The following is a 26,123-nucleotide window of genomic DNA, read 5'->3' as shown; positions in this document are numbered from 1 at the left end:
ATTATAAAGTTGTTATTACCATGTGTATAATGTTGAATGATTTCATTTGAAACGCACATTCCTGCAGTGCTTCTTTTCCCATATTGAGGATGTTTTTACACATTTTATCAAGTGTTAGCTGTCAATTCACCTCTAAATCTGAGGTTCATGATTCAGAGTTCACCGCTGATATATACATTTACATAAATCCTCATAGAATCTTTACATTTCTGGCATGTTTTTTTTTTTTTTTATTACGATTTTACAAATAAATTAATTCGTATCCAGCCTGTGAAAATAACCTCACGTTTTTATTTAATATCTAACATATAGAAATAAAGGAAAATGAAACATTAGGTACATTTCTAACAATGTTGAAGTTTATTTAAAATAAACCATTCAAAAATGCAATACTACTAATGATCCCTGTCAGCTCAGTGAAGTGGAGAAATGTCATTGGCCGGAATATTTTCCTATCGTCGTATTGTGCAGCTCGAACAGATGTATGAAAAGACAAATGAAAATACAAACACCTAGTTTATTCATTTGAACAAAGTAAAAAAAAAAACGAACATCACATAATTTATATCCACACATTTTCTATATTCACTTTGACACGTTAATAACCACCGGCGTCGCCATACCGACAGAGAACGGTTACGTACGAGCGCAAAGCCTTTCTGCTCAGCTCACGTGACCGAGCTGAAGTGCAGAGAAAGCAAGACTTAAGGCACGAGCACATGATCGCAACAGAAACAGCCCGCTGTTCAGATTGACTGTTCAGTCCGACTGTTCGTCGGTTCACAGCTCGTGCACAACAACGACCCAGCGGAGAGTTAATCCGAACACGTTTAATATTCAAACCTCTGGAAACATTTTTAACTTTTTTTTTGTAGTCAACACTTGAGGCTTGAAAGCCAGTGTTAATAAAACAAATATTTAAAAACACACAGTCCAGAGGTAGGTGACAAAAAAAGCGAGTCTGTCTCACTTTACATTGATGATCAAAAGGATGATGAGATTTGCAGTTTTTGGTGCATCTGAGCATGTGAGTGTCTGAGTATAAATCACGCTGCGGCGGGTACGATTGTGAACGTGCATCGGTACAGCCGTTCGTTATAACGACAGGTGCGTTATAATACACGGATTTCGCAGGCCACAGAGCTGAAAATCACTATACGGCGGGTACAATCTGTACAACGTCTTTTGCGTGTTTGGACGAGCCTCGGCTCACAGCTCAATTCACCACTGAGCACTTCCTCGAGCGGATAGAGTACTGATTGCATGAGTGATTGCATGACGGATCTCTGAAGCTGATGCTTTCTCGTTTCTCGTGTGTCATGCGTGACGCTTTACACCTTGTGAACAGAAAAAGATGACGAGATGCGGGAACGCCGAGGCCTGCGTGGGAACGCTACACAGATCTCAATAGAGCTCTAGCAGCCTGTATTTTATACAATCAATATAGCATCTATATATAAATCTCTTACGTACACAGAGTCCAACGCACGCGCACACACGCGCACACACACACACACACACACTTATAGCCACATGACCACAGTTATTGCTTAGTAGCAGAGCACATACATGTGCAAATAAGTGATGCTGTCAAAAATCAGACTGATCGGAACGATCAAAACTAGAAAATACTGTTTAAATGCACCGATTTGGAAAAGCTCATATAATAAAAACCAATAGTAAAAAAAATGAACAAGGAGCAGCATAGCAAGCATGTATGATACGCGAACACCGTTTAAAAACATGCTTGAAGTAAATGATAACTGAGTTGGGAAAGGTTTAGGGTTAAAGTGAAGATAAATAGTGCTTTCCAAGGGACAGTGTGGCACCGTGTACTAGCAAAATCTATAAATTCAACTGCCAAGTGAACAATGCACTGTTACAACTTCAAATAAAATCAGTCAAAATAAGCAAACTATATAGATTTTTATCCCAATTCAATGTTATAGGTTATTAGATTTATTAGCTATTGTGTATAAATTCCTGTCTATGTTTATTTCCAGGGTTCAGGCTGCAACACTATGAAACGTGGAATAGAAGATCATGGATCATCGACTGAAGTGAAAAAATATCTATATCTATAATGGCTAATAGTGTCTGCTTCTTGTGTAAACTCTGACTGACTGTTTAATCAGACACGAAATTCGTTTGCGTTCTTGTTTTCGCGTTTAATGTTCACCATTAACACTAGCATTGGAGGTGAAATTGTCACCATCCCACAGACTCTGATTAACTCCTACTGCTTTCACAGGTACCTTTCGACATTGGAAAACAGTACTTATCTCGGCTGAAGATGATCCCAGATTCAGATCAGTAATTGAATAATACCACACTGGCAGCTGGAAAAGTGTTATTCGTTTTGGGATGGGATTTTTCAGAGCTCTGCGCTTTTATCTTCCCTGACAGCACTAACCTGACCCGTTCACGAAGCACGTGCAATTCACTGCTGCTTTGTTCTGAAGAAAAATACAATTATTAAAAAAAAAAAACATGGGGTAAAAAAAAGATCTTCCAGCCTGGCCCCCATAGAGCCCAGACCCCGTGAGAAATCTCATCCAAAAAACATCAAGCTTGAAGGAAACACTTTAAAAATCTGCACTGCTTTCCCTTTTAGATTCTTTGGAACCCCATTTGGCCCTGAGGTGACCAAGGCACTGCTCGAGTGAGGACTGCTGTGATTCTCCAGTTGCGCTCTCTCTCTCCCTCTCGCTCTCTCTCTCTCTCTCTCTCTCTCTCACTGAGGCCACCTCATGTCCAGTGAGAGGATCAAAGCAGTCCAGTTCTCATTTATTCCTGCAGCCCTACCACCCCAACATTCCTGCTTCTGTTCCCGGAGTCTGGAAAAACTGCGGTCTTGTGCAGGAGTGGTCCTTGGCGAGGGAGTGGCAGAGCAGCAGGCTAGGAGAGATCTACTAGCCCTGCAGCTCCTCATAGCAGGCCTCACATACTCGCACTGGTTTCTTAGAGGACGGTGTAAGGGCGTTCTTGGCCGAGCACTCTGCACAAAAGATGTTCCCGCAGTGACGGCAGTGGTGCTGAAGGAGAGACAGTGAAACAGACTTTGGAGTTATAGCACAACAGACACTTCCATGTGAGAAATCCCTGGACAATTGTATTCTGGATATTATTAGTCATTTTTACGTGGATCAGAGAGTGATGCGAAGCACAAAGCGAAATATACTCTTACACGCAGGGTTAAAAGGGCGGTGGTTTTAGTTTTACGCAATAATGCCAGTCACGGGAGAATGAGGAACAAATATCTCACGCAACTGGCCTGCATGAATTCTGCACACTCTGTGCCATAATGTTTGTGACACACTGCATCTGCTCCATCAATAATCGTTTCAAAAGAAAATCTACTCTCCATTTCTTTCATTATGGGCTTTTTGGCTTTCTTTTTAGACTAATCTGCCTTAACAGACTTGGCGATCAGACTGTGTGAAGTACATGGTTTTGGCTTTGAACTCAACTGTTAAATGTTAAGTTCGAATATCAAACACTGCTGATTTCAATCTAGACATACAAGTAAACAAATACTTGTTTTCAGTCTCACTGATTAGTCTATTCTCCCTGCATATCAGCACTCCATTGTTGCAAACACAACAACAGCACTTTCTCTAGAGACATGCTGGATTAGATAAAAGTGCTGCTGGACAATACTTTCCAGTCACAGAGGGGGGGGGGGAAATCCAAACAAATGGCAGACTTTGAATGCCGCCTGTCTGAAGGCGGGTCCCTGTAGTAGACCATTAACATAGTATTGATTTGGTGCTTTGATGTTTTGATCAGACAGCACCATCAAACATGCATGAGAGTCTGTGGGTGTGAGGGGAGGAGGCAAGAATAAGAGAACGGTCACCTTTCGGATGGTGACAGAGAAGCCTTTTCCACAAGACATGCAGTTCTGCACCTCGTGGTCCTCTGCCCACTTCCGTGTCAGGCTCTGTGACTGCTTTATCTGCATCAAGAGAAACAGCACACCTCGATGTTCACAAAATAAAAACAAACAATCTTACAAAAGATGCTGCAGTAATCTGTAGATCATTAAACTCTGCTATAAAACAATATATTGCTGCCATTGATACAAATGGTGATGCTTTCAGAATGAACAATCAATACCCTTAAAAAAACTAAATAAAAATGTTAGACAATACTGCCCAAAAATCTGAGGTAACACTATGACCGTAAATATAAACTCTAGACAGATCATGCTCAGTAAAGAATTTTAGGCAGTGTGTGTGTCTGAAATGTATGTAATGCAAAGGAAAATGATGCTAAAAAGACCTATATATATATACACATACAGTGAGGAAAATAAGTATTTGAACACCCTGCTATTTTGCAAGTTCTCCCACTTAGAAATCATGGAGGGGTCTGAAATTGTCATCGTAGGTGCATGTCCACTGTGAGAGACATAATCTAAAAAAAAAAATCCAGAAATCACAATGTATGATTTTTTAACTATTTATTTGTATGATACAGCTGCAAATAAGTATTTGAACACCTGAGAAAGTCAATGTTAATATTTGGTACAGTAGCCTTTGTTTGCAATTACAGAGGTCAAACGTTTCCTGTAGTTTTTCACCAGGTTTGCACACACTGCAGGAGGGATTTTGGCCCACTCCTCCACACAGATCTTCTCTAGATCAGTCAGGTTTCTGGCCTGTCGCTGAGAAACACAGAGTTTGAGCTCCCTCCAAAGATTCTCTATTGGGTTTAGGTCTGGAGACTGGCTAGGCCACACCAGAACCTTGATATGCTTCTTACAGAGCCACTCCTTGGTTATCCTGGCTGTGTGCTTCGGGTCATTGTCATGTTGGAAGACCCAGCCTCGACCCATCTTCAATACTCTAACTAAGTGAAGGAGGTTGTTCCCCAAAATCTTGCAGTATATGGCCCCGGTCATACTCTCCTTAAAACAGTGCAGTCGCCCTGTCCCATGTGCAGAAAAACACCCCTAAAGCATGATGCTACCACCCCCATGCTTCACAGTAGGGATGGTGTTCTTGGGATGGTACTCATCATTCTTCTTCCTCCAAACACGTTTAGTGGAATTATGACCCAAAAGTTCTATTTTGGTCTCATCTGACCACATGACTTTCTCCCATGACTCCTCTGGATCATCCAAATGGTCACTGACAAACTTAAGACGTGCCTGGACATGTGCTGGTTTAAGCAGGGGAACCTTCCTTGCCATGCATGATTTCAAACCATGACGTCTTAGTGTATTACCAACAGTAACCTTGGAAATGGTGGTCCCAGCTCTTTTCAGGTCATTGACCAGCTCCTCCCGTGTAGTTCTGGGCTGATTTCTCACCTTCCTTAGGATCATTGAGACCCCACGAGGTGAGATCTTGCATGGAGCCCCAGTCCGAGGGAGAGTGACAGTCATGTTTAGCTTCTTCCATTTTCTAATGATTGCTTCAACAGTGGACCTTCTTTCACCAAGCTGCTTGGCAATTTCCCCGTAGCCCTTTCCAGCCTTGTGGAGGTTTACAATTTTGTCTCTAGTGTCTTTGGACAGCTCTTTGGTCTTGGCCATGTTAGTAGTTGGATTCTTACTGATTGTATGTGGTGGACAGGTGTCTTTTTGCAGCTAATGACCTCAAACAGGTGCATCTAATTTAGGATAATAAATGTAGTGGAGGTGGACATTTTAAAGGCAGACTAACAGGTCTTTGAGGGTCAGAATTCTAGCTGATAGACAGGTGTTCAAATACTTATTTGCAGCTGTATCATACAAATAAATAGTTAAAAAAATCATACATTTCTGGATTTTTTTTTTTAGATTATGTCTCTCACAGTGGACATGCACCTACGATGACAATTTCAGACCCCTCCATGATTTCTAAGTGGGAGAACTTGCAAAATAGCAGGGTGTTCAAATACTTATTTTCCTCACTGTATATATACATACACACACACACACACACACACACACACACACACACACACACAAACACTGGCGATCAAAATTAGAGAACAAGTTATAAACAATTGAACAATTCTGAAATAATTTCATCTTCACTGCTCAACAGTTGAAGGAGTTTTTGTCCTGTCTATACCATGCTACCAGAACATCTTTTCCACAAAATAACTAGGGCATTTAAAAAAAACCAAAAAAAAAACCCATTATTTTCCGGAAAACACACTGATCAAAATTAGAGAACACTTTCAGATACCTCCTAGTTATTGGTGTTAATCTGGCACCTGGTGCTAATTTCCTTGATTATCTGTCAACCCCTATTTAACTGTCAGCCTACCTTCCAGTTTCACTGACTCTGCAAGATGGTGGGCCGTTCTAAAGTGACTGAAAGCCTCCGGCAGCAGGTTGTCTAGATGAAGGCCAAAGGGATGACCCTATCAGCCATAGCAAGACAAGTTGGTCATTCCAAATCTGTGATTTCAAGGATATTGAATCTTTACAACATCACAAACTCATTCAAGTCCGCCAAGAAGGCTGGTTGTCCACGGAAGACAAATACAAGAGAGGACAGGATACTGCGGAGGATCTCAATGGGCAATCGTTTCTACACTGCAGCTGGAATTGCTCACCAGTTCAGCGCTGAACAGGGTAAGGATCTTTCTCGTCATACAATGTCTCGACGTTTAAGTGCATTTGGACTGAAAGCCCACTCTGCAGAGACCAAACCTTTCATTAGCAGAAAGAATCAAAAGGTTAGACTAAGCTTTGCTGAGGAGCATGTTGTGTGGACAGAGGGGAACTGGTCCAAAGTTTCACTTCAGTGATAAAAGCAAGTTTAATTTATTTGGATCCGATGGAAAACATTATGTTCTGCGACAAACTGGAGAAAGACTCAACCCAAAGTGTGTAAAGATGTCAGTAAAAAGTGGAGGAGGAGGTGTCATGGTTTGGGTCAGGTTTTCTGCAGCAGGAGTTGGGCCTCTTATACAGCTACATGGCAGAGTGAATGCAAATGTTTATTAGAACCTTCTTCAACAACATATGATTCCTTCCATGCGTTCATCACCTAATCAGCCCGCAGTGTTCATGCAGGACAACACTCCATGTCACACAGCAAAACGGGTAAAGCAGTTCCTTGAAACTGAAAACATTGAAATAATGACATGGCCTGCCCAGAGTCCTGATCTCAACCCAATAGAGAACCTCTGGAAAATCCTTGGCGACAAAGTTATGGCCAAGAAACCCACTATAGTCACCGAACTGTGGAGGAGACTGGAAGAAGAGTGGACCAAAATTACACCAGAGCAGTGTGAGAGATCAGTGCTGTCCTGTGGCCGGAGATGTGCTGAAGTCATTCAGAGCAGAGGCCTGTACACTTCCTACTAATTGCTGACTGTTGTAACCTTCAGAAAATATTGTTGTAATCTTTTTCCATGCTACAGTCCTTGTTGTTCTCTAATTTTGATCAGTGTGTTTTCTGCAAAATAATGTATTTTTTAAATGCCTTAGTTAATTTGTGAAAAAGGTGTTCTGGTAGCATGGTATAGACAGGACAAAAACTCCTTCAACTGTTTTATATATCTTTTAAAGGCTTGCACAGTGATTTGTCCATAACTCAAACTGCCTAACACCATAGTAGATTCAGGTGTATTGTCATTTATGAAATCGTAGCCTCATGAATTTAATTTGTGCTGTCCTGTCTGAAAGCTTGATGAATACATTGATGACCATGATGATTAGAGGTCGACCGATAGTGGAATTTACCGATACCGTTGGATTGTACTTGTCGATAACCGATTAATCGGCTAATAGTTTTTAAAATGGATACTGGAATCAGAAACACAAACACACCATGTAAATTAGTACTGAACTTTACTGAAACAGTACTAAATCGTGAAAATGTGTCAAATATGATTATATTAATTAACAAATAAAATTGTATAATAAATCAGCTCTGTAATGACTGCGGACCTTCTCAGCCGCTCCAGGAAAAGACGCAAGCCGGAAAAACTATCAGTATGCATTTTTGCCTTTAGCCGTTAGTTCCAGCGATCAACTATCGGTGCAGATTAATTGCCAAATGATGATGATGATCATGAACACAAGATTATGTTAATGCTATATTATATGCGATAAGATTTTTTTAAAAATAACGAATAAATACTGTAATGCAATGATGGGATTTCTTTTTAATAAAATTTATTTTTCCGATGCCATTAAAACTCAGGTGCCTTTTTTTAAAAAAATGTAAACAGCTTTAATTATTTCTAACCATCGCTCTTTTTTCAGTAAAAAGTAATATGAAAGATTTTTATGAGAAATGTGCATTAGAACCCAGCAAAAAATGACAAATACAGAGTGTTTTATACTTTATGAGAAAGAGAGTGGGTGGGGTATCAGATATAAAGCTTACAGGCCAATAAAAGGGCATGTTCATTAATGTGAAAGTGTAGTGAATGCAGCAAGTATAGAGTTTGTCTGCGGGGGGCGGACAGCAGTGGGATTTAAACAGACAAAAAAAAAAAAAAAAAAAAAAAAAAACAATGCTCAACTTAACACCCCACTTAAATTTGTGTGCATGTATTGGTGTGTGGGTGTGTATTTAGAACCTGTAAGGATTGATTTTCTCTGCCCAGCTCCTGCATGGCTGCTGTGGTGTCATCTAGTTTCCTCCTCATCTCCACCACTTTGGCTTGTAACTTCTCTATCTCACCCTCATCCTTCACACACCTAGAATGCAGAGCCAGGAAACAGTAAAAAAAAAAAAAAAGGATTGTGTGTGTGAACAGAAAGGGAGATAAAAAAAAAAAAAAAGGCAGATAAGCAGTTCCTAACCTCTCCAGCAGGGCACGTCTTTCATCTTGGTTGTTCTGCACAGTGGCTTCAAGCACAGCGATCTCTCCACGCAATTCATCAGTCTGTTTCTCCAGCTCGTTCACACGTCGCTGACTGCTCTGCCATTCTCGCTTCAGCGTGGCAACGTTCTCATTAAGTGCAGAAACCTGCATTGAGAGCTTTGTCTCTGCCTCCTCCATCCGCTTTTCCACCTCTTCTTTAGCCTTTGCTTCCAAAACCTAGAGAAAGATACAGAAAGAAAGTATAAAACTGGACTTCATGCACAATTTTCAGTGTCCAGCTGATCCACAAGACACAATTAGTGAAAACCAGCACAGAGTAAGAACTCTCTTAAACCTGTATAAATGCACACAGACACTAAACCTTTTTCTCTGTACCTTTTCTCGGTCTCAGCATTTGAAAGCAAAAATTACTGATCCCATGTATAATTAAAAATACAGCAATAAATATTTTGATCATACAAACAAAATCATTTAAATTTGTGGTTCATGCAATTATATCATATTCATAATATTCTAATACTATTCATACTCTAAATATGTAATATGACACATTAAGTATGCACCAGATTTTAATTTGTGTACCAGTTGTTTATGTAGTTTGTCAGTCTCTGCTTTGTGCAGCTGTTGAGACTGTGTGATGGATTGGCGGGTGTTCTGATGCTCTTTCTTTTCCTGCTCCAATGCTGCTTGGATCGCTTCCACTCGTCCCTGTAGATCTACTTTCTGCTGCAGCAAGAGCTGCTTTGCTGCCTGCAGATCCTTTAACTCCTACACACACACACACACACACACACACACACACACACACACACACATACACACACACACACACACACACACACACACACACACGTAAACTAGCCTGCCCCTGATACTTAGTATAATTATTGAATAATTCTAATAGATTAAATCTAGCATCTTAATTAGAATGAATGATAAAAACTTAAGAATTAAGATTCTCCTTGGGTAATGTTTTTTAAACATCATCCATTCAATTTGCAAATGTCTTAGTTTTCAAGGAAACAGCTTTAACAAACAAAAGCATTTTTGTTGAAACCAGATATTTACATACACTTCAGAAAAAAACACAAAAACTTTTATTTCTTTACTGTAACATATTTTTTGCATTTGTTAAATGTCAGAATCGAGCAATAGAGAATTTGTATGTATTTTTATTATCACTTTTATCAAAGTCAGAAGTATACATACACTAAGTTTATCGTGCCTTTAAACAAAACAAAAAAACCTCCAGATGATTCCATTCTGAGCTTAAGAAGCCTCTGATAGGTTAATTGATACCATTTGAGTTAACTGGTGGCACACCTGTGAATGCATATAAAGGCACACCTCAAACACAGAACCCTCTTTTTTTGACATCATGGGAAAATCAAGAGAAATGCACCAAGACATCAGAAAAAGAATTGTTGACCTCCACAAGTATGGCTCATCCTTAGGTGCAATTTCCAGATGCCTGAAGGTCCCACGTTCATCCGTTCAGACAATAATACGCAAGTATAAAAAACATGGGAATGTACAACCATCATACAGCTCAGGAAGGAGATGGATTCTGAGTCCCAGAGAGGAAAGGTTTTTGTTGCGAAATGTGCAAATCAACCCCAGGACAACAGCAAAAGATCTTGTGAAGATGCTGGCTGAAACTGGTAAGACAGTGTCATTATCCACAGTAAAACGAATACTGTACCGCCATGAGCTGAAAGGTTACTCTGGGAGGAGAAAGCCATTACTTCAAAACCACCATAAAAAAGCCAGACTACAGTTCGCAACTGCACATGAATGAAAAAATATCAACAAAAATTGAACTGTTCGGCCATAATGATAAACGGTATATTTGGAGGAAAAAGGGCGAAGCTTTGAAGCCTCAGAACACCATCCCAACTGTCAAGTATGGGGGTGGTAGTATAATGTTTTGGGGCTGCTTTGCTGCAGAAGGGACTGGTGCACTTTACAAAATAGATGGCATCATGAGAAAAGAAAATAATGTGGATATATTAAAGCAAAATCTGAAGACATCAGCCAGGAAGTTAAAGCTTGGGCGCAAATGGGTCTTCCAAATGGACAATGACCCCAAGCATACCTCCAAATTAGTTCCAAAGTGGCTTAAGGACAACAAAGTCAAGGTGTTCGAGTGGTTATCACAAAGCCCTGATCTCAATCCCATAGAAAATTTGTGGGCGGCACTGAAAAGGCGAGTGCGAGCAAGAAGGCCTACAAACCTGACCCAGTTACACCAGTTCTGTCGATAGGAGTGGGCTATAATTCCAGCAAACTATTGGAGAAAGCTTGTGGAAGGATACCCAAAACGTTTGGCCCAAGTGAAACAGTTTCGGGCAATTCCACCAAATACTAAGGAAGTGTATGTATACTTCTGACTTTGATGAAAGTGATAATAAAAATACATACAAATTCTCCCTCGCTCGATTCTGACATTTAACAAATGCAAAAACTGTTAAAATTTAAAAAAAAGTTTACTCTGATTTAATGTATGACATTTAAAGAAATAAAAGTTTGTGTTTTTTTCGGAAGTGTATGTAAATATCTGGTTTCAACTGTATTTTATAAAAATAAAATATGCATATCGCCTTGGTTACGTTCCAAAATCGCCCGCGATAATTGAAAAACCGCAATAAAAGGACGCTACCACAAACATTTTTTTTTTTTACTTATTTTACTTTTTTAATGAATAATTATAAATGTAATATTATAAAATGATTATATTTCATTATTTCAACATAACTAATTTGTTCCGCGATAAAGGGCCGACAGTCAATTTCAATATTTAATCGCTTACTTACACAAGCCTGTTCACATTTTCAGATGACATGGCAACTCGTAAAAATACTTGTGTAAATGTTTTTACAATGGTAATTATGTTGTTTTCAATTATGTAAATCATCAGGACACCAAATGGAACTTTTGCTGCGCTTCCACATGGATGGTTTTAATTCATGGCGGTTTTTGGTGCTTGATTTGAAACATCAGTAAAACAATTGTTTAGTGATTACATAATTTTTTATATATATATATATATATATATATATATATATATATATATATATATATATATATATATATATATATGTATATATATATTAGCTGAAAGTACCCGTGCTTCGCTACAGAAGGCAGAACGCTAAGCAATATGGCAATAAGCAGTAAGCACTGAGCAGGACTGGATGATCAGAGATCAGAACGTAACGTCAACAAATAACGTACTACTCCTTTGTAGTACCGATACAGGGCAAACTACTGTGAAAATAATTTTTATCGTGCATCTAACATCTAATAAGAAACAATGTACTAAGTTTCATTAGGATCCGTACTGTTATTTCGAAGAGTTTACAATGCATGAGAAATCGCGTTTTTCGCGAGTTAGCCACGATCCAGGGCAAATTTTTCAAAACCCTTTCTTAGTGAGCACCTAAGACCCAAGAGGAAGGTATGTTCCAAATTTCATTGCAATCCGTTCAGTGGTTTTTGAGATTTCGTGATGAGTGAGTGAGTCAGTCAGTGGTATTTGAGCTTTATATATATATATATATATAGATATAATTTATGGTGTTTTTTAATTTTCTATTTTGTTGTTTGGTTCAGATGCAAACCTTCTCACTCTTGTCACCCAGAGCTCTGAGTTCAGCACTCAGCCTGTTCCGCTCTTTCTTCAAGCCAATCTGAGCCTCCTCCAGCTCCTCCACCTGAGACCGTTCCTTCTTGAGCTCCTCCTGCATCAGCTCCTGCTCTCACACACACACACACACCACACACACAGATTAGCAGCTAACTGAGGTGAACCGAGTACATGTGTGTAGCTGCACTCTCTGATCAGGTTTAAAGTCAGTCATAAAAAGTACCTGCTGCTTCTGCAGTTCTCGTAGAGCCTCCTCCTGCTGTTTGAGTTTCTCATCCCTCTTCTTTAAGTCTTTCTCTAGTGCAGCAATTTCTGTTTTCAACTCCTGAATCTGGGCATCGCTACTGTTCAGCTGGTTGGTGCTGGTCACCAGTTCCTCCTGAGTCAGAGCCAGCTTCTCCTCACGTACCTATACATCAGAGCTGTATTTTACTGAACTGTAAAAATCATTTCTCTTTGCACAATGTACTAAAACTGCACTTTTTCCCATTGGCTAGTGGTCTAGCACCAAAGCTTCCAGTTGTATGTTTTACACATAACTAATCTATGCATACCAAATTATACAAAGTAAAAGCAACATACACACAAACATAAAATAACATCATATTCAATCAAGATAAATGCTCATATCTGCTAAGTTCTGATCAATAAAGGTCGAATAAAAACCAAAAACAAAATGGAATCAACGGATTTTGTTATTGTACATCTTGAAATTGTCAATTTCCACAGTGAGATCGCCACACGCACAAACCTTGAGATCTTGGCGCAGAGCAGATGCTTCCGATTCCTTGCCATAATAATCAGACTGAAGTTTGTTCAAACTTTCCTTGGTGCTGTCACAGGTTTTCTTCAGCTCTGCACTGTGGCTTTTCTCTGAAATTAGCTGTTCTGACAGCACAGTCATCTGTTCCTTTAGCTTAGTCAACTCCTCCACCTACATCACACACATGCAGCTTATTAACAGACCCAAAATTTGATATGTTAAAGAAAACTCTCTGCTTCTCTAATACACAGATTACTTTAGCTTTTAACATCTCTAACTCAGGGGTTTTAATTACTGGTGTGACATCATTGCTAAAAAAAAAATCTTCAGCTTGCAGAAATAACAAAATCGTATTGCATATGGATGCTAACAGCACATGCCTTCTTCGCTTGGGCGGTCTGCAGTTCTGCCACTTGGCTCTGCAGTTTTTTCACTTCCTCAGTAAAAGATCCTTGGGCTGTCTTTAGCTGTGTCTGGACCTGCTGGACGTCCTTCTCCTTCTCCTTAAGTGCATCCTGAGCCTTCTTCAATTGGCCGTTCAGCTCTTTGAACTGTGCCTGAAGTCCCTTCTCCACCTAATCCAATTCCATTCAAATTATTAAAAGATTTTGCTCCGAATAAAACAGTTTTTTTTTTTTTTATAATTTTCTCACCTCAGCCATTTTCTCCAATTGAGCTTTGGCGGTGCTCAATTCTTTAGTTGTTGCTTCTGCACTCTTTTGAAGCTCCTGCTGGACTTTTTGATGAGCTTTCTCCTGTAAAAGAGAAGTGCTGTTTGAACATTGTGTGGAAAAGTTGCTTAATTGTTAAGGGTAGAACATTTGGCTTCATAAAAGTGCCTAGTTTGTGCATGTACATCACTGGTTACAAGCAAACAGAAGAAATGTTTTTGAATAATACCAGAAGAATAGAATAATAATTTTTGTTAATTATTATTTTTATTTTTTTTACTTCAACAAAAACATAGTCAGGCTACTGATATCCAGAAAGGCAGCAATTCTGTGGAATCCCTGTTTCTCACAAGTCTGTTTTGCATATCAGTCAAAATGAATGGAGAATTTGTACTAAGATTAATGATATCAAATACTGCAGCTTCATTGATCGATGGAAAATAAGTATTTTATTTCAAATTTCTCCCTAAAATTTAATTTAGCCATAAAGCATCAACACATTGTTTCTGGCCTTAAAACACACTCTATCTTGAGTGATGTGTGACAACCTTAAGCAAAACAAAACCTTAGCAATTATATGACGATTTCTTTTCAGCATTATTTTCTACCTTGTTTTGACCAAATTCCACATCATCGAGTGCATCAAAATAAGTATAACCAGAACGCACCTTCTCCTCCAAGGCTGCTGTACTGCTCCTTTTCTCTTTCTCGAGCTGGGTCTGACTTTCCTTCAGGGCTGCGGAAGCCTTGCTTCGAGCCTCTTTTACCTGCTGCAGCTCTTTAGACTGTGTGTCTTTCTCTTGCTGGGTTTTCTGAAGCTCTGTGTTCATCCATTGGAGCTTCTTCTCCAGCTCTGCCTTTTGCATGTGCCCTTCCTCAGTGAGCTGCTTCAGCCTGGTCTTAATGTCACTCTGCTCCTGTTCTAACTTCTCCACATGCTTTTCTGCTTCTCCCAAAGCTAAAATCTTCTTCTGCAGCTCTTCCTGCAGAGCTGCAGCCCTGAGAGAAGCATAAAGAGACACTCCATCATACAGCTTAAATAATGAAGCAATAAACAAGCAATTTTCTGTAAATCAAGGATTATCAATAGAAATGAAATATGAATTAAACACCATGAGCAGCAGCGCAGTAAGAACATTTTATTTCAACCAATGTTTGTTGTTACTGTGTTCATAGAAATTTCAAGAAATGAAACTTAACATTTTAGCTGTAACACTAACCACAACCCTAATAATTCTACTTCATTCCAGTCTATTTTATTTGCAGTGAAGGATGAGTAATAGTAGATGTAAATAATATAAGACCATAGATGTTTCTCTGGAGTGATATCAAAATCCATAAATCATCATACATTATTTTGATGATAGCACAAAGTAAGAAACATTTTGAAAGTCATTTCTCACAAAGCTGTAATGGCAGCCTGGGTCAAAGATTTCAAATACAGTAGGACAGTTCAAATTAGGTGCAATAAGCAATTCAACTTCAGGCTTCATCACATTAAAATGCTGAAAGGCTCCTGAGATTGTCTTTGAGCATGTGCATAAAACAACATTTCCTTTATCTAATTCTCTTTGAAATTTAAATTTGTCAATATAACGTGACTATTGACGAAGACTGATTAGTTAAATCACATTTCTGTTTCAAATCTCTCATGCATTAGCACTCTTCAAATACAGAAACCAATTAAACCAAAAGGTAAAAGCCCTACCTTTCTTTTTCGGTGTCAAGTTGATGACTGAGCTCCTTATTCCATTTCTCCAGATCACTCATTTTCTGTTGCTGTTTTTCCTGTGCCTTCTGCGCTTGTTCTCTTGCTGAGCGCAGCTCTACTAACTCGGCTTCTGTTTTCTGGAACACGTATACATACTTCATGAGTACTTGAACATGCTATGAAGAGAATTTATGCCTAAAATGTGGAAATAAAACTTTGGTTTGGGCCATTCGAGAACAGATAGTAGCAGGGGGAATTCCAAGTTGCAGCAAATAAAATAAAACTTGACAGATGCAGTTACTCAAAGGAAAGATTAGACCAGATGTCTACTGGTGACCTTAGCCTGGCTCTCCAGGGTGTCGGCCTTCTGCTCCGCAGCAAGCAGCTTCTCCCTGATCTCCTTCAGATATGCCTCTAGCTGCAAGCACTGTTCCTGTTTCACCTGCAGCCGTTGGGCCTGTTCCTCTAGCTGAGCTTGAGCCTTACTCACCTCCTACATGCAGGGGCACACAGGCACACTGCATTAATACAGGCTGTGTATTTAAAACAGACTCCGGTATAATGGAATACAACCACCAACAATGCTTAACTTTCCTAATTTACATTGATACGGTTTATGTCTGCAAAGAGTAGATTATTGGTTATTTACCTGTTGCTTGTCCTGTAATGCATGCTGGGCTGTTTCTAGATGGCTTTCTAAATCTGCTCTCTGGGCAGTTTTTGCTGCTTCAGCTGAGAGCAGCATCTCTGTCTTAGCTTTTAGCTGGTAATTAATCACCCATGATTATTTTACAATATTATTTTATGACATACAATTGAAACAGGAAAATGTAGACATTTATCATTGCATTTATTTTTTGTTACTTTAACATAAAACCCACCTGGGTGTCGAGTTGGGCAAGCCTTTCCTTGCTCTGAGTGAGCTGGGCAGCGAGATCTGTTGCATTACCCTCCAAGGACTGGCAGCGGTCCTGTGCTGAGCGCAGCTGGCTCTTCTGCTCTTGTAATTGCTCATGAAGGTTCTCTTGGGCTTGTTTATGACTCTCTGACTGGTTCTTCAGTTTTTCCGTCAGCTGACTTATCTATAAGAGAACAGAAGGAGACCAAAAAAGTAAAGGTTACTCTGTAGTGTGATTCTACCTGTTCCAAATGTACCTTAAATTTATACTTTTCAACACCCTGAAATTCAGTTACAATACAGTGGCCAGAGAGAGATAGAGAGATAGAGAGAGAGAGAGAGAGAGAGAGAGAGAGAGAGAGAGAGAGAGAGAGAGAGAGAGAGAAAATCTGTGTCCTTATTGACCTGCTCCAGTAGTGTATGGTTCTTTTCCTGAAGTTGGTTAAGTAAAGCAGCTTCACCCTCTCCTGCCTGGATCTTGGCACACAGTTCTTCTCTTTCAGCTTCCAGCTGGCTCAGGCTGGCTTTGCTTTTCTGTAGCAGGGCCTCCAGATTCTGGATCTTCTGGTCCTTATCACCGATTTGCCGCAGTACCTGCTCCAAGTCATTCTGCAAGAAAGATGATGATGGAAAGCAGTTCTTTATATCTAATAAATGTATTAAAAAATATATATACAGCAATCAGCCATAACATTAAAATCACCTGCCTAATATTCTTTATTAGAAACCGTAAGGATTTTGCAAGACCCCTGAAAGGGTGCTGTGGGATCCAACATCCTAACGTTAGCAGCAGAACCTTTTACCTCCTGTAGGTTGCAAACTGGGGCCTCTGGATCGCACACGTTTGTATAGCAAATGCCACAAATGCTCACTTGGATTGAGATTCGGAGAACTTCAAAGCCAATTCAACGCCAAGCAAACTCTCTTTCATGTTCGTCAAACTATTCCTACAATTATGGAATACCATTGCCCTAAAAGGGAGTACTTGGTCTGTAATAATGTTTAGGAAGTTGATAAATGTCAACAGAATAGCCACATGAATAACAAGTTTTCCCAGTAGAACAATGGCCAGAGCTTCTCTCTTAGCACACTGACCAGTTTACACTGTTTAATAAAGTAATAGCTCCTGTGCGGGATCAGATCATACAGACTCGCCCTTGCAACCCACTAGCATCAATGATTCTTTGGTTAAGAATCCCAGTCTTGTAGACACAATATAGTGAATGCTTCTAATACTTTAACACACCATTAATGCTTCCACAGCTTTTAGCAGAAGACTAATTACCTGTGCTTCTCGTAGTTTGCCATTAGTGGTCTGCTGGAGAGACTGCAGCTCTTGATGTTGCTGTTTGGATTTGTCCAGCTGGTGCTGCAGGTCAGTGGACTTGATAGTGTTCTCTTTTAGCTGGAACACACATTTAACAAGTTTTTTTTTTTCCATGAACACACCCACACAAAAAGCAGTGTTGCACTCACTTGTATGATACTTATTATAGACAAATAACTTCACCAATCCCACTAATTCTATTTTCAGTGTGATACTGACATCCAAGCTGAGTATTTCTCGAGTGCTGACACTAATCTGATACTGACCACTTCAAGCTCAATTTGGCGAGCTATGCAAGATATCAAAAGTGTAACTGCAGCCTGCTGGAAGACAAGCTGTTCTGATCTGAGCCTACTTCTACTTTCTTCCCCTAATTTCCTTCTTGAAGCTTGCTTACCTGTTCTTCAAAACGGGAAACTTTAAGCTGGAAGTCAGCAACCTGTTGCTCACGGTCTTTCAGCTTCTCTCCTGCAAGCTGTCTCTGCTCCTTCAGCCGACCCTGCACCTCGCCCAGCTGCCGCTCCGTCTCCAGGAGCTTTCCGTGCAGCTGCATATATAAACATATAAATTATATATATATATTCTCTTTCTAAATGAGTGCCTGGGTGCATTGTGCATGTATCTGACCTGGCTGATCTCGCTCTGCTGCTGCAAGCCCTGAGTTTCTCGCTCCTCCCGCTGCTGCTGGAGTTGTTTGCGCTCGGCTTTTAGATCCTGCTGGTTTTTCTCAAGCTCAGCCAGCTCCTTTCTGAGGCGCCCAACTTCTTCCACACGCTCAGCTAACTCAGCCTGGACCCGACTGAGAGAGGCCTCTCCTGCTGATGTGCGTACTTGGCTCTCCTGCAGCTCCAACTCTCTTTGATGAAGGTTGACCTGCAGATTCTTCTTAGACACCTGCTCATGACCCAGGCGCTCCTCCAGGTCTTGGTTCTCCTTCTTCTTCCGCGACAGCTTCGCTGACAGCATCTGGCAAATACATAGAATTGGAAGAACTAGTAGAGTAGACAGGCTAATTACCATGTATTTATAACATGTATCAAGTTTTTGAAGGCTTCCCGTGGGCTCACCACCTGCAGGAGGGACCGTAAGGGACGGTGCTGTGAGGATTGAGCAGCAGTAGAAGGCGGGTTATGCCTGCTTAGACTGCTGCCCCCGCGACCCGAATTAGGGATAAGCGGGAGAAAATGAATGAATGAATGAAAGTTTTTGAAGAAAAATAAATCTGCAAAGAAAAAAATGTACTATTTAAGGGGAAAAGAGTCTCCTAAAAAACAGTTTGGAAAAGAACCACATATGGTTGGGAAGCTCAGGTGTCCAAATGCTTTTGTCCATACACTATTATGGACAAAAGCATTGGGACACCTGAGCTTCCCAACCATATGTGGTTCTTTTCCAAAATGTTTTTTTAAAGCTGAAGGCAAACAATTGTCTTTTTGGATGCGATAGCATGAAATTTTCCCTTTACTTGAACTAGAGGACCCAAACCAGCTCCAGCATGACGGTACCCCTGTGCACAAAGCAAACTCCAAAAATATATGCTTTGCATGGGTTGGAGTAAGAGATCTAATGCTATAGAGCACTGACCTAAACCCTATTGAACACCTTTAGGATGAATTGGAACATTGACTGCACCCCGGGCCATCTCACCTACACCTGTGCCTGACTTTACTAACACCCTTGTGTCTGAATAAGCCTAAATTTCCAGACGCACACTCCAAAATCTAGTGGAACATCTTCCCGAAAGAGTGGAGGGAATTATAAAAGCGAATTAAGACTAAATGTGGAATAAATAAATAAGCACCATACTTATGACCAAAAATATCTGCTCTTTTGTTAATCATGCTGGAACCAGCAAGCGTGATCTTAAACGTGAACCTAAAATAAAGGTTGACAAGCACAAAATCCCGCTGATCTCTTTAAATGTCACCTTCTCAGTGCTGGCATGAAGTAACATTTAGAAGTGGACAGTTTTACAATGCCTGAGATAGCACAAGGAGCACCAGCAGACAGTATGCTAAATTCTGCTCCGAGACAACTATAAAGTCCGCTTTGATAACGACTGTGCTGCTAAAAGGGTGTGGTGACGGAGCCAATGCCTGTCATGACCTGAGATGTTTCCATACACCAGAGACAGCTGCAGTTGTTTATTTTTTTACGAGCATATTTTCCTGGGGTTTAATCTGTCATCCTTTGTACCAGTAATGCCTCATATTCTTTTGTTTTAAGTCTTCCCACAGACCTCATCCATTTAATATATTTGTTGTAGAAATGAAATGATATAAAAGATTGGTGTACTGACACAATCACTACAGTGATACAAGAATTATCGATCATTTATAGACAATTTGTTAGATTTCTTCACATCTCACCAGCTACTCTCTTTTAGTTTTGCCTGAAATCTTTTGATGCTTTGAATTATTTATCGGTTAATCCGTTTCAGCCTCAGCGGTGCATTTAGCCTGTTTACCAGGATGACCTGGTTTTAAATCCCTGACATTGCAGACTGGTTTCCAGTCAGCTTCTTCGGAGAAGCCGTCTGAATTTTCCCAGAGACATCACAACACTCGACATTCTAATCCCACCTGACAACAGCCGCAGAGGCAGCTGAGGGCCATTACACGAGCCTATACATGACCCCAATGGACAGTAGTGGCACGGCACACATCACCCCCTGCTGGTTTAATTATAGAGGCTTCAAAGCGCGTCAGCACACTCTGACGTACAATAAAAATGCACCATGCTGACAACTTTACACTGTCGTCCCAGGCTGGATGTGTAGTGTCAGCAGTGAATACAGCCTTCGTGTAAACCTGTGTTTCCCAATAGGGATCTGATGGAAATATGCATCGTGAAGACCATCAAGGCTGGAGGATCTCGTCACAGCTTTTTTTTAAAAGCGTGTGGGATTTGAGGGGTCATAAAGCAGGTCGTTAATGGATAGTGGTAGATTTGCTGATGGCATACTCTTCTGTGTTGCCGAAGGTGGCAAAAACTGATGACATGACGAGTCTATTCGTGTACCTCATGCGTGTTATGTACCTGGCTCTGTTGCTGGAGGTTGTCTAGGTTGCTCTGAAGTTGGTGAATCTGCTGCGTGTACACAGCAGCTTCCTGGGGACCCTTTTCCAGTTCTGCCTTCAGCTTGGAGATAGTAGACTGTGAACAAAAATGTAAGCATTAACATTTACAATGTGAAGTGAAATGCAGAACCCTGACAGAAAGCTGACAATCATGCAGGACCAAAATAAATGAAGTTACAGTGGTTTCAATGATGAAGCTTTTTACAGATATAACGGAAAATAAAGTGCATAAAATAAAAAGGTCAAAATGCAGATGAAAGCACAATGTTACCTCCAGCTTATGTGTCTTCAAGACAAGGGCAAAGCAGGTAGAATAGGAACGAGGGGAAAGACAAAGACAGACAAGCACAACACACCCAGGTAAGTGAGAAACCGAAGACACGGCACAAATACATTTCCTCTGTAAACAGCTGTATAAAGCTTTCTCAAATGCTTACCAATGTACAAATAAAGAAATAAATTAAAATTTCTTATGAATTTTACATGTTCAGAATCATATTTTAGGGAAGGAGTAACTCAGTGGTTAACACATTGGACTTCTAATTGGAAGGTCATAAGTTGAAACTCCAGCTAAACCAATATGCCACTGCTGGACCCTTGTGGAAGGCCCTTAAGCCTCAACTGCTCAGTTGCCAATGAAACAATTCTAAGTCATTCTGGGGGAAAAAAGCATCTGCCAAATGGCATAAATATAAATGTAACTTAAATTATATTTGATAGAACAATATTCCAAGTAGGGCAAAATATACTAATTATTTTATATTATATATAATTATATATAATATAATAGTACTTTTAAAATAAAACAATAATACCCAAAACTAAGTGCACTTAATATTATAGGTTTTGTTTCTCAATATATCTTTTCTTTCGAAATTTCTTGTTCTGTTTTAACTGAACACATAAATGTTTTGCTGTAATTAACCATTTAGAAATTTGTTTTGGGAAGCTGCAGCTTTGCGGTTATTATGTGTTCAGGAATCTTTAAGAATCTACATGCCTATGACACGATAAACAATCTCAAAGCGTAATAAATGTATATTATTAGTGAACACACTGACAATGTTTTTGATTGTTGCATAGGCTCAACGCCAAAAGCGATAATCATAAATATTAGGCACATTTCAGCCAATAGAGCGCAGACCATAAACTAGTCTCCTTAAGCCAACTAATGTACATCAGTGCGTGGATGAAGGAACTAAAGCCTTTGTAAAGTTTACAACTATAAGCGTACTTAGAGGAAAATAGTACAGATAGTGATTAAATCCCCCCGCCATCAATTTCAACCTTTTGGTTATTGCACGTGCAGGAGTCTCACCTCTGAGGTAGTGAAATTCCTCTGCAGCTGTTCATACTCATTCTTGAGCCGTGCAGACTCTTCCTCCCTTTCCCGAGTCATGCTGTCCATTAGTGTTTGTACCTGCACCAGCTCCCTCTTTAACACCTCCACATCCTCCACTCCTGGTCTCTGCAGCTAAAACCACAGGGAGTTGTCTATTAAAAAATGGGTCATAACACTTGATTACAGTGCACTGCTAGATTTGGCTGTTGAAGAACATGTTGTGGAACACTTAAACACACAGTGTATAATGCACTTGACAGTGTTTTTTTTTTTTTTTTTTTTTTTACAATAAAAGTAGTTAAAATATATATATATATATATTTTTTCCTTCTAAATGAAATTCCATTTTTTACATGTGACATCAGAGATCAACCAAATACAGTCACTGTACAACTTTAAAGGTCGAGAGATCTTTCTATCTGTCTGTCCGTCGGTCTGTTAGAGGTGCGACGGATCGCAGTTCAAATTACTTAAAAAAAAAAAAAAAAAAAAAAAAAAAAAAAGGTAAACATAGTACAACCTAATAGATGAAAATTATAGCAATAAAAATAATAAAACCTAAACATTGCATTTATTTTGTGTAAAAGTCTTCTTGAAAGGCATTGTGGCTTTTATAAGAGGCAAAAATTAGTGGACAGGAAGGCTTGGAACTTGGAACAAGAGTCCATACAAGTAAAATAATAATAAAACCTAAACACTGCATTTATTTTGTGCAAAATAATATTAAACTTTCTGCCTTACTACTGCTTAGGCATGACATAAGCCTTGTCTTTATGGTTAAGTTTGAAAAGATCCCAAATTTTGAAAGCTTTCTGCCGTTTTCTTAGACCTGAATCTTCTCCTCGCCCTTCGCGTTTTTTTTTCCCTGTTCCTCCAATTTTCATTTATCCTTCATCTATCCATCTATCTATCTATCCATCTATGGCTGAAATGATTACTCGAATAGCTTGAGTAATGCGACTACAAAAAGCATAGTGTTTCGTGCTTAGTGTAAATGTGATTAACAGTGGAGAGAGTGTATGTACCCCTCCCTCCCTAAAGCATGGCCATTTTTGCACACCCTTGTTCTCCCAGCCATGGATGGCTGTGGGATTGTCAGGATTCAAACGTGCAATCTCCAGCTCACAGGAAATGCTTTGTGGCAAACCTTGTACCACTGGGTAGCAACGGCAGTGTTTTGATCATGAACTGCATATGAGATTATTACACTTACAATTATAGTAATAGAAAATTAGTATAGAAAATGATTAAATGAATCAAAACAATGTAAAACAATAAATCGAGATGCAGGGATTTCTTTAAGGTGCAGCCTGAAAGATTATTTTCTATGTAATCGAAGGATATAGTAAATATAGGAAGATTTATATAAAAGAAATAGAAACCAGTGTGTGTATTAGGAGAGAATAAGTATGGAAGGAAAGTTACCAGTTCTGTCTGTAGTTTGTCATTTTCCTGCCTCTCTCTCTGCAGGTCTTGCTGCAGGCTGGTCAGTTTTTGCTCAGCCACCTCTCTCAGGCTCTTCTCCTCATCATAACGTGATTTGATGTCTAAAATAAAACATGTGACATACATCAAAATCGCAATTCAATAAAGTTGCCTTTTCAAACAACTTTCTTCGCGAAGAGGAGGAAAAAAAAAAAGGCAAACTCTCGTGTTCCCTTACCTACAATCTCAGTGGCCAGCTGGGCTGCCTTCTGTTCAAACAGGTCTTTCATCTGTTTGATGTTGAACTTTTCTGTCTCAGCCTCATGGAGTTTCATCTCCAGCTCTGAGATGTGAGACAAGAAAGCCATTTGAACTGGTAATTTCCATTTGGAAGCATCTCGTATATCTATGCATGCCGATATACATGCACCGAGCAACTGAGAGAAACGTTTGAAAAGTCTGAAAAGGTGAACTTACCTGATTCCTCTACACCTTCCTGGCCATCATTCTGAGGTCCCTGGGATAAAAAGAATTAAGGATTAACTCATTAAAAATAAAAATAGAATATTATCCAGTTGTTGTGTACAACTGACTATTTAAAGCCGTTTAGACTGAGCATGGCATAATTAAAATGAGTAGCATTATAGAGCATAAATAGGATTTTAAATAAATTACTTGCTTCAGTTGTCCTTGCACTTTGTCTAGTTCTTTTTTCAGTTCTCCAGAAAACCATCGTTCTTCCTGTAACAATTGTAAGAAGACTGATTTATAGCAAAGAAATGTGGTTAAATCAAACAATAGAGAACGCAAGAGACAGTAAATTGTAAATGTCACATCGACAAATACACTATATTGACAAATGTATTGGGACACTGGACTTTTCCAGTAATATGTGGTTCTTTTCCCAAACTGTTACCACAAAGTAAGAGGCACACAATTGAAAAGGACGTCTTGGAATAGGGTAGGAACTAGGAGACCCATGAAGACATGGGTTGAAGTTGAAGACCCATGAAGACATGGGTTGAAGCTGTAAAGCTTGACCTCAATCCTACTGAGCCTAACTGGTTATTATAACAGCAAATTTGGACTAAATGTGGAATGAAAAGTAAAAAAAAAAAAAAAAAAGCACATACAATTCTTATGGTCAGGTGTCCACAAACTTTTGTCCATATAGTCTACGTACCTTCAGTGACGCTTGTAAGTCCTGCACTTCTTGTCGCAAAAGTGCCAAGTCCTCCCTTAAATTGAATCAAAAGATAAAAATATAAAAAGATTAAATATTTTTTTTAAGCCTAGTTACAATCTCAGTACCATATCCCTATATAAGTCTGTTATTACTTAGTAATAAATGACCTATAGTTGGGTTCAGTTCATGGTTTGGTATGTAATGCATGTGATGTATTTTACTTGGAAATCACAGTATTTCAAATATAGTGTTTACCCTGTTACATAGATATTGTACAGCTTTTCTGTCATTAACAAAAACACAAGCTACACCTAAATAATTGTGTAGTATCAATAGAACTAATTTCTTGAATGATTAAATAATAGCACCTTTAAACAACTAACTAATATAAAAAAACTTGGTTGAATTTTCTAGCAATGCTCATTGCAAAAACTCCTTTAATTCTTAGTATGCACAAAACAAAGCTATTAAGCATGTAGAGAAGAGCCTCCCAAACATATAATGCAATGTGGAGTTTCCAAAATAAACCGTTCTAAGAACCAGAGCAGGATCTAAAAAAGAAAGACTGAACCAAACCATGAACAGCATTAAAAACTGTAAAACAAATGTAAGTACAAATAATGAGACAGGATCTGACCTCCCCGAGCTGAGATGAGACGGCTGCTCCTGGGGCTCATGGTAAACTTCATAATGATTGAAAAGCTCCTCTGCGGAGTTATGAGACTTCATACACTGTGGGCAAATGAAGCCCTGCACACACGCACATATAAAGAAAATAAAGCAACTCTTTGGACTTATATTCTATCTTAAGTACTTACAGGCCTAAAATGCAAATTACAATAAAAACTTGTAGAAGCTCATAGATGCCTTATTCGTTGGCTTTTTGTTTTTAAAAAAGTACAGGCTGTGTACCACCACCAGGACTGAGAGAAAGGCTCATTTCAAGGCAATTAAAATAGAATCAGGAGCCTAAATTAGGGTTTAATGATTATTAGGTATATATATATATATAAAGCAATTACAATCTGTATATCTGAATTAAAGTTATACAACAAGAGAATCATATACACTGAACGAGAACTTAATTCAACATACCTCTGAAGTCTCATTATTAATGTCAGCAGACGGCTGGTCAGACTCTGGTGTCTGAGACCCTCCCTTTCCAGGAGTCTGTTTGGTTCATCGACAGGTACAAACAGAGAGAAAGAAAGAGAGAGATTGGGAAAGAGAGGGAGAGAGAGAGGGCAGTTCAGGTTGAATAGCTGTAAATACTGTGCATCTTTGTTTCTG

The 26,123-nt window shown here is 39.4% G+C and overlaps 1 protein-coding gene across 2 annotated transcripts in view; it reads right to left on the bottom strand.

Moving 5' to 3' along the window:
- Positions 1 to 337: 337 nt before the first annotated feature.
- eea1 (early endosome antigen 1) overlaps positions 338 to 26,123 on the bottom strand; it is a 27,817-nt gene continuing 2,031 nt past the window's right edge. The window contains exons 2-29 of one of the 2 annotated variants that reach the window (XM_083552022.1): positions 25,929 to 26,003; positions 25,471 to 25,583; positions 24,831 to 24,885; positions 24,323 to 24,388; positions 24,125 to 24,164; positions 23,886 to 23,990; positions 23,648 to 23,769; positions 22,199 to 22,354; positions 20,840 to 20,956; positions 18,428 to 18,766; positions 18,198 to 18,347; positions 17,759 to 17,878; positions 16,879 to 17,082; positions 16,457 to 16,657; positions 16,225 to 16,338; positions 15,913 to 16,068; positions 15,573 to 15,712; positions 14,533 to 14,863; positions 13,847 to 13,948; positions 13,574 to 13,768; positions 13,182 to 13,364; positions 12,654 to 12,839; positions 12,405 to 12,536; positions 9,367 to 9,552; positions 8,762 to 9,000; positions 8,536 to 8,656; positions 3,860 to 3,958; positions 338 to 3,035 (exon numbers count right to left, since the gene is read on the bottom strand). In XM_083552022.1, coding sequence (XP_083408148.1) covers positions 2,913 to 3,035; positions 3,860 to 3,958; positions 8,536 to 8,656; positions 8,762 to 9,000; positions 9,367 to 9,552; positions 12,405 to 12,536; positions 12,654 to 12,839; positions 13,182 to 13,364; positions 13,574 to 13,768; positions 13,847 to 13,948; positions 14,533 to 14,863; positions 15,573 to 15,712; positions 15,913 to 16,068; positions 16,225 to 16,338; positions 16,457 to 16,657; positions 16,879 to 17,082; positions 17,759 to 17,878; positions 18,198 to 18,347; positions 18,428 to 18,766; positions 20,840 to 20,956; positions 22,199 to 22,354; positions 23,648 to 23,769; positions 23,886 to 23,990; positions 24,125 to 24,164; positions 24,323 to 24,388; positions 24,831 to 24,885; positions 25,471 to 25,583; positions 25,929 to 26,003 — 4,170 coding nt within the window. In that variant the 3' untranslated portion in view covers positions 338 to 2,912. The remainder of the gene's footprint in view (positions 3,036 to 3,859; positions 3,959 to 8,535; positions 8,657 to 8,761; positions 9,001 to 9,366; positions 9,553 to 12,404; positions 12,537 to 12,653; positions 12,840 to 13,181; positions 13,365 to 13,573; positions 13,769 to 13,846; positions 13,949 to 14,532; positions 14,864 to 15,572; positions 15,713 to 15,912; positions 16,069 to 16,224; positions 16,339 to 16,456; positions 16,658 to 16,878; positions 17,083 to 17,758; positions 17,879 to 18,197; positions 18,348 to 18,427; positions 18,767 to 20,839; positions 20,957 to 22,198; positions 22,355 to 23,647; positions 23,770 to 23,885; positions 23,991 to 24,124; positions 24,165 to 24,322; positions 24,389 to 24,830; positions 24,886 to 25,470; positions 25,584 to 25,928; positions 26,004 to 26,123) is intronic. The other variant, XM_083552023.1, reaches the window with a different exon arrangement.

Source organism: Silurus aristotelis (assembly GCF_946808225.1).
Source record: "Silurus aristotelis genome assembly, chromosome: 10".
Lineage (NCBI taxonomy): Eukaryota > Metazoa > Chordata > Actinopteri > Siluriformes > Siluridae > Silurus > Silurus aristotelis.
This window is presented reverse-complemented; position numbering and strand designations above follow the sequence as displayed.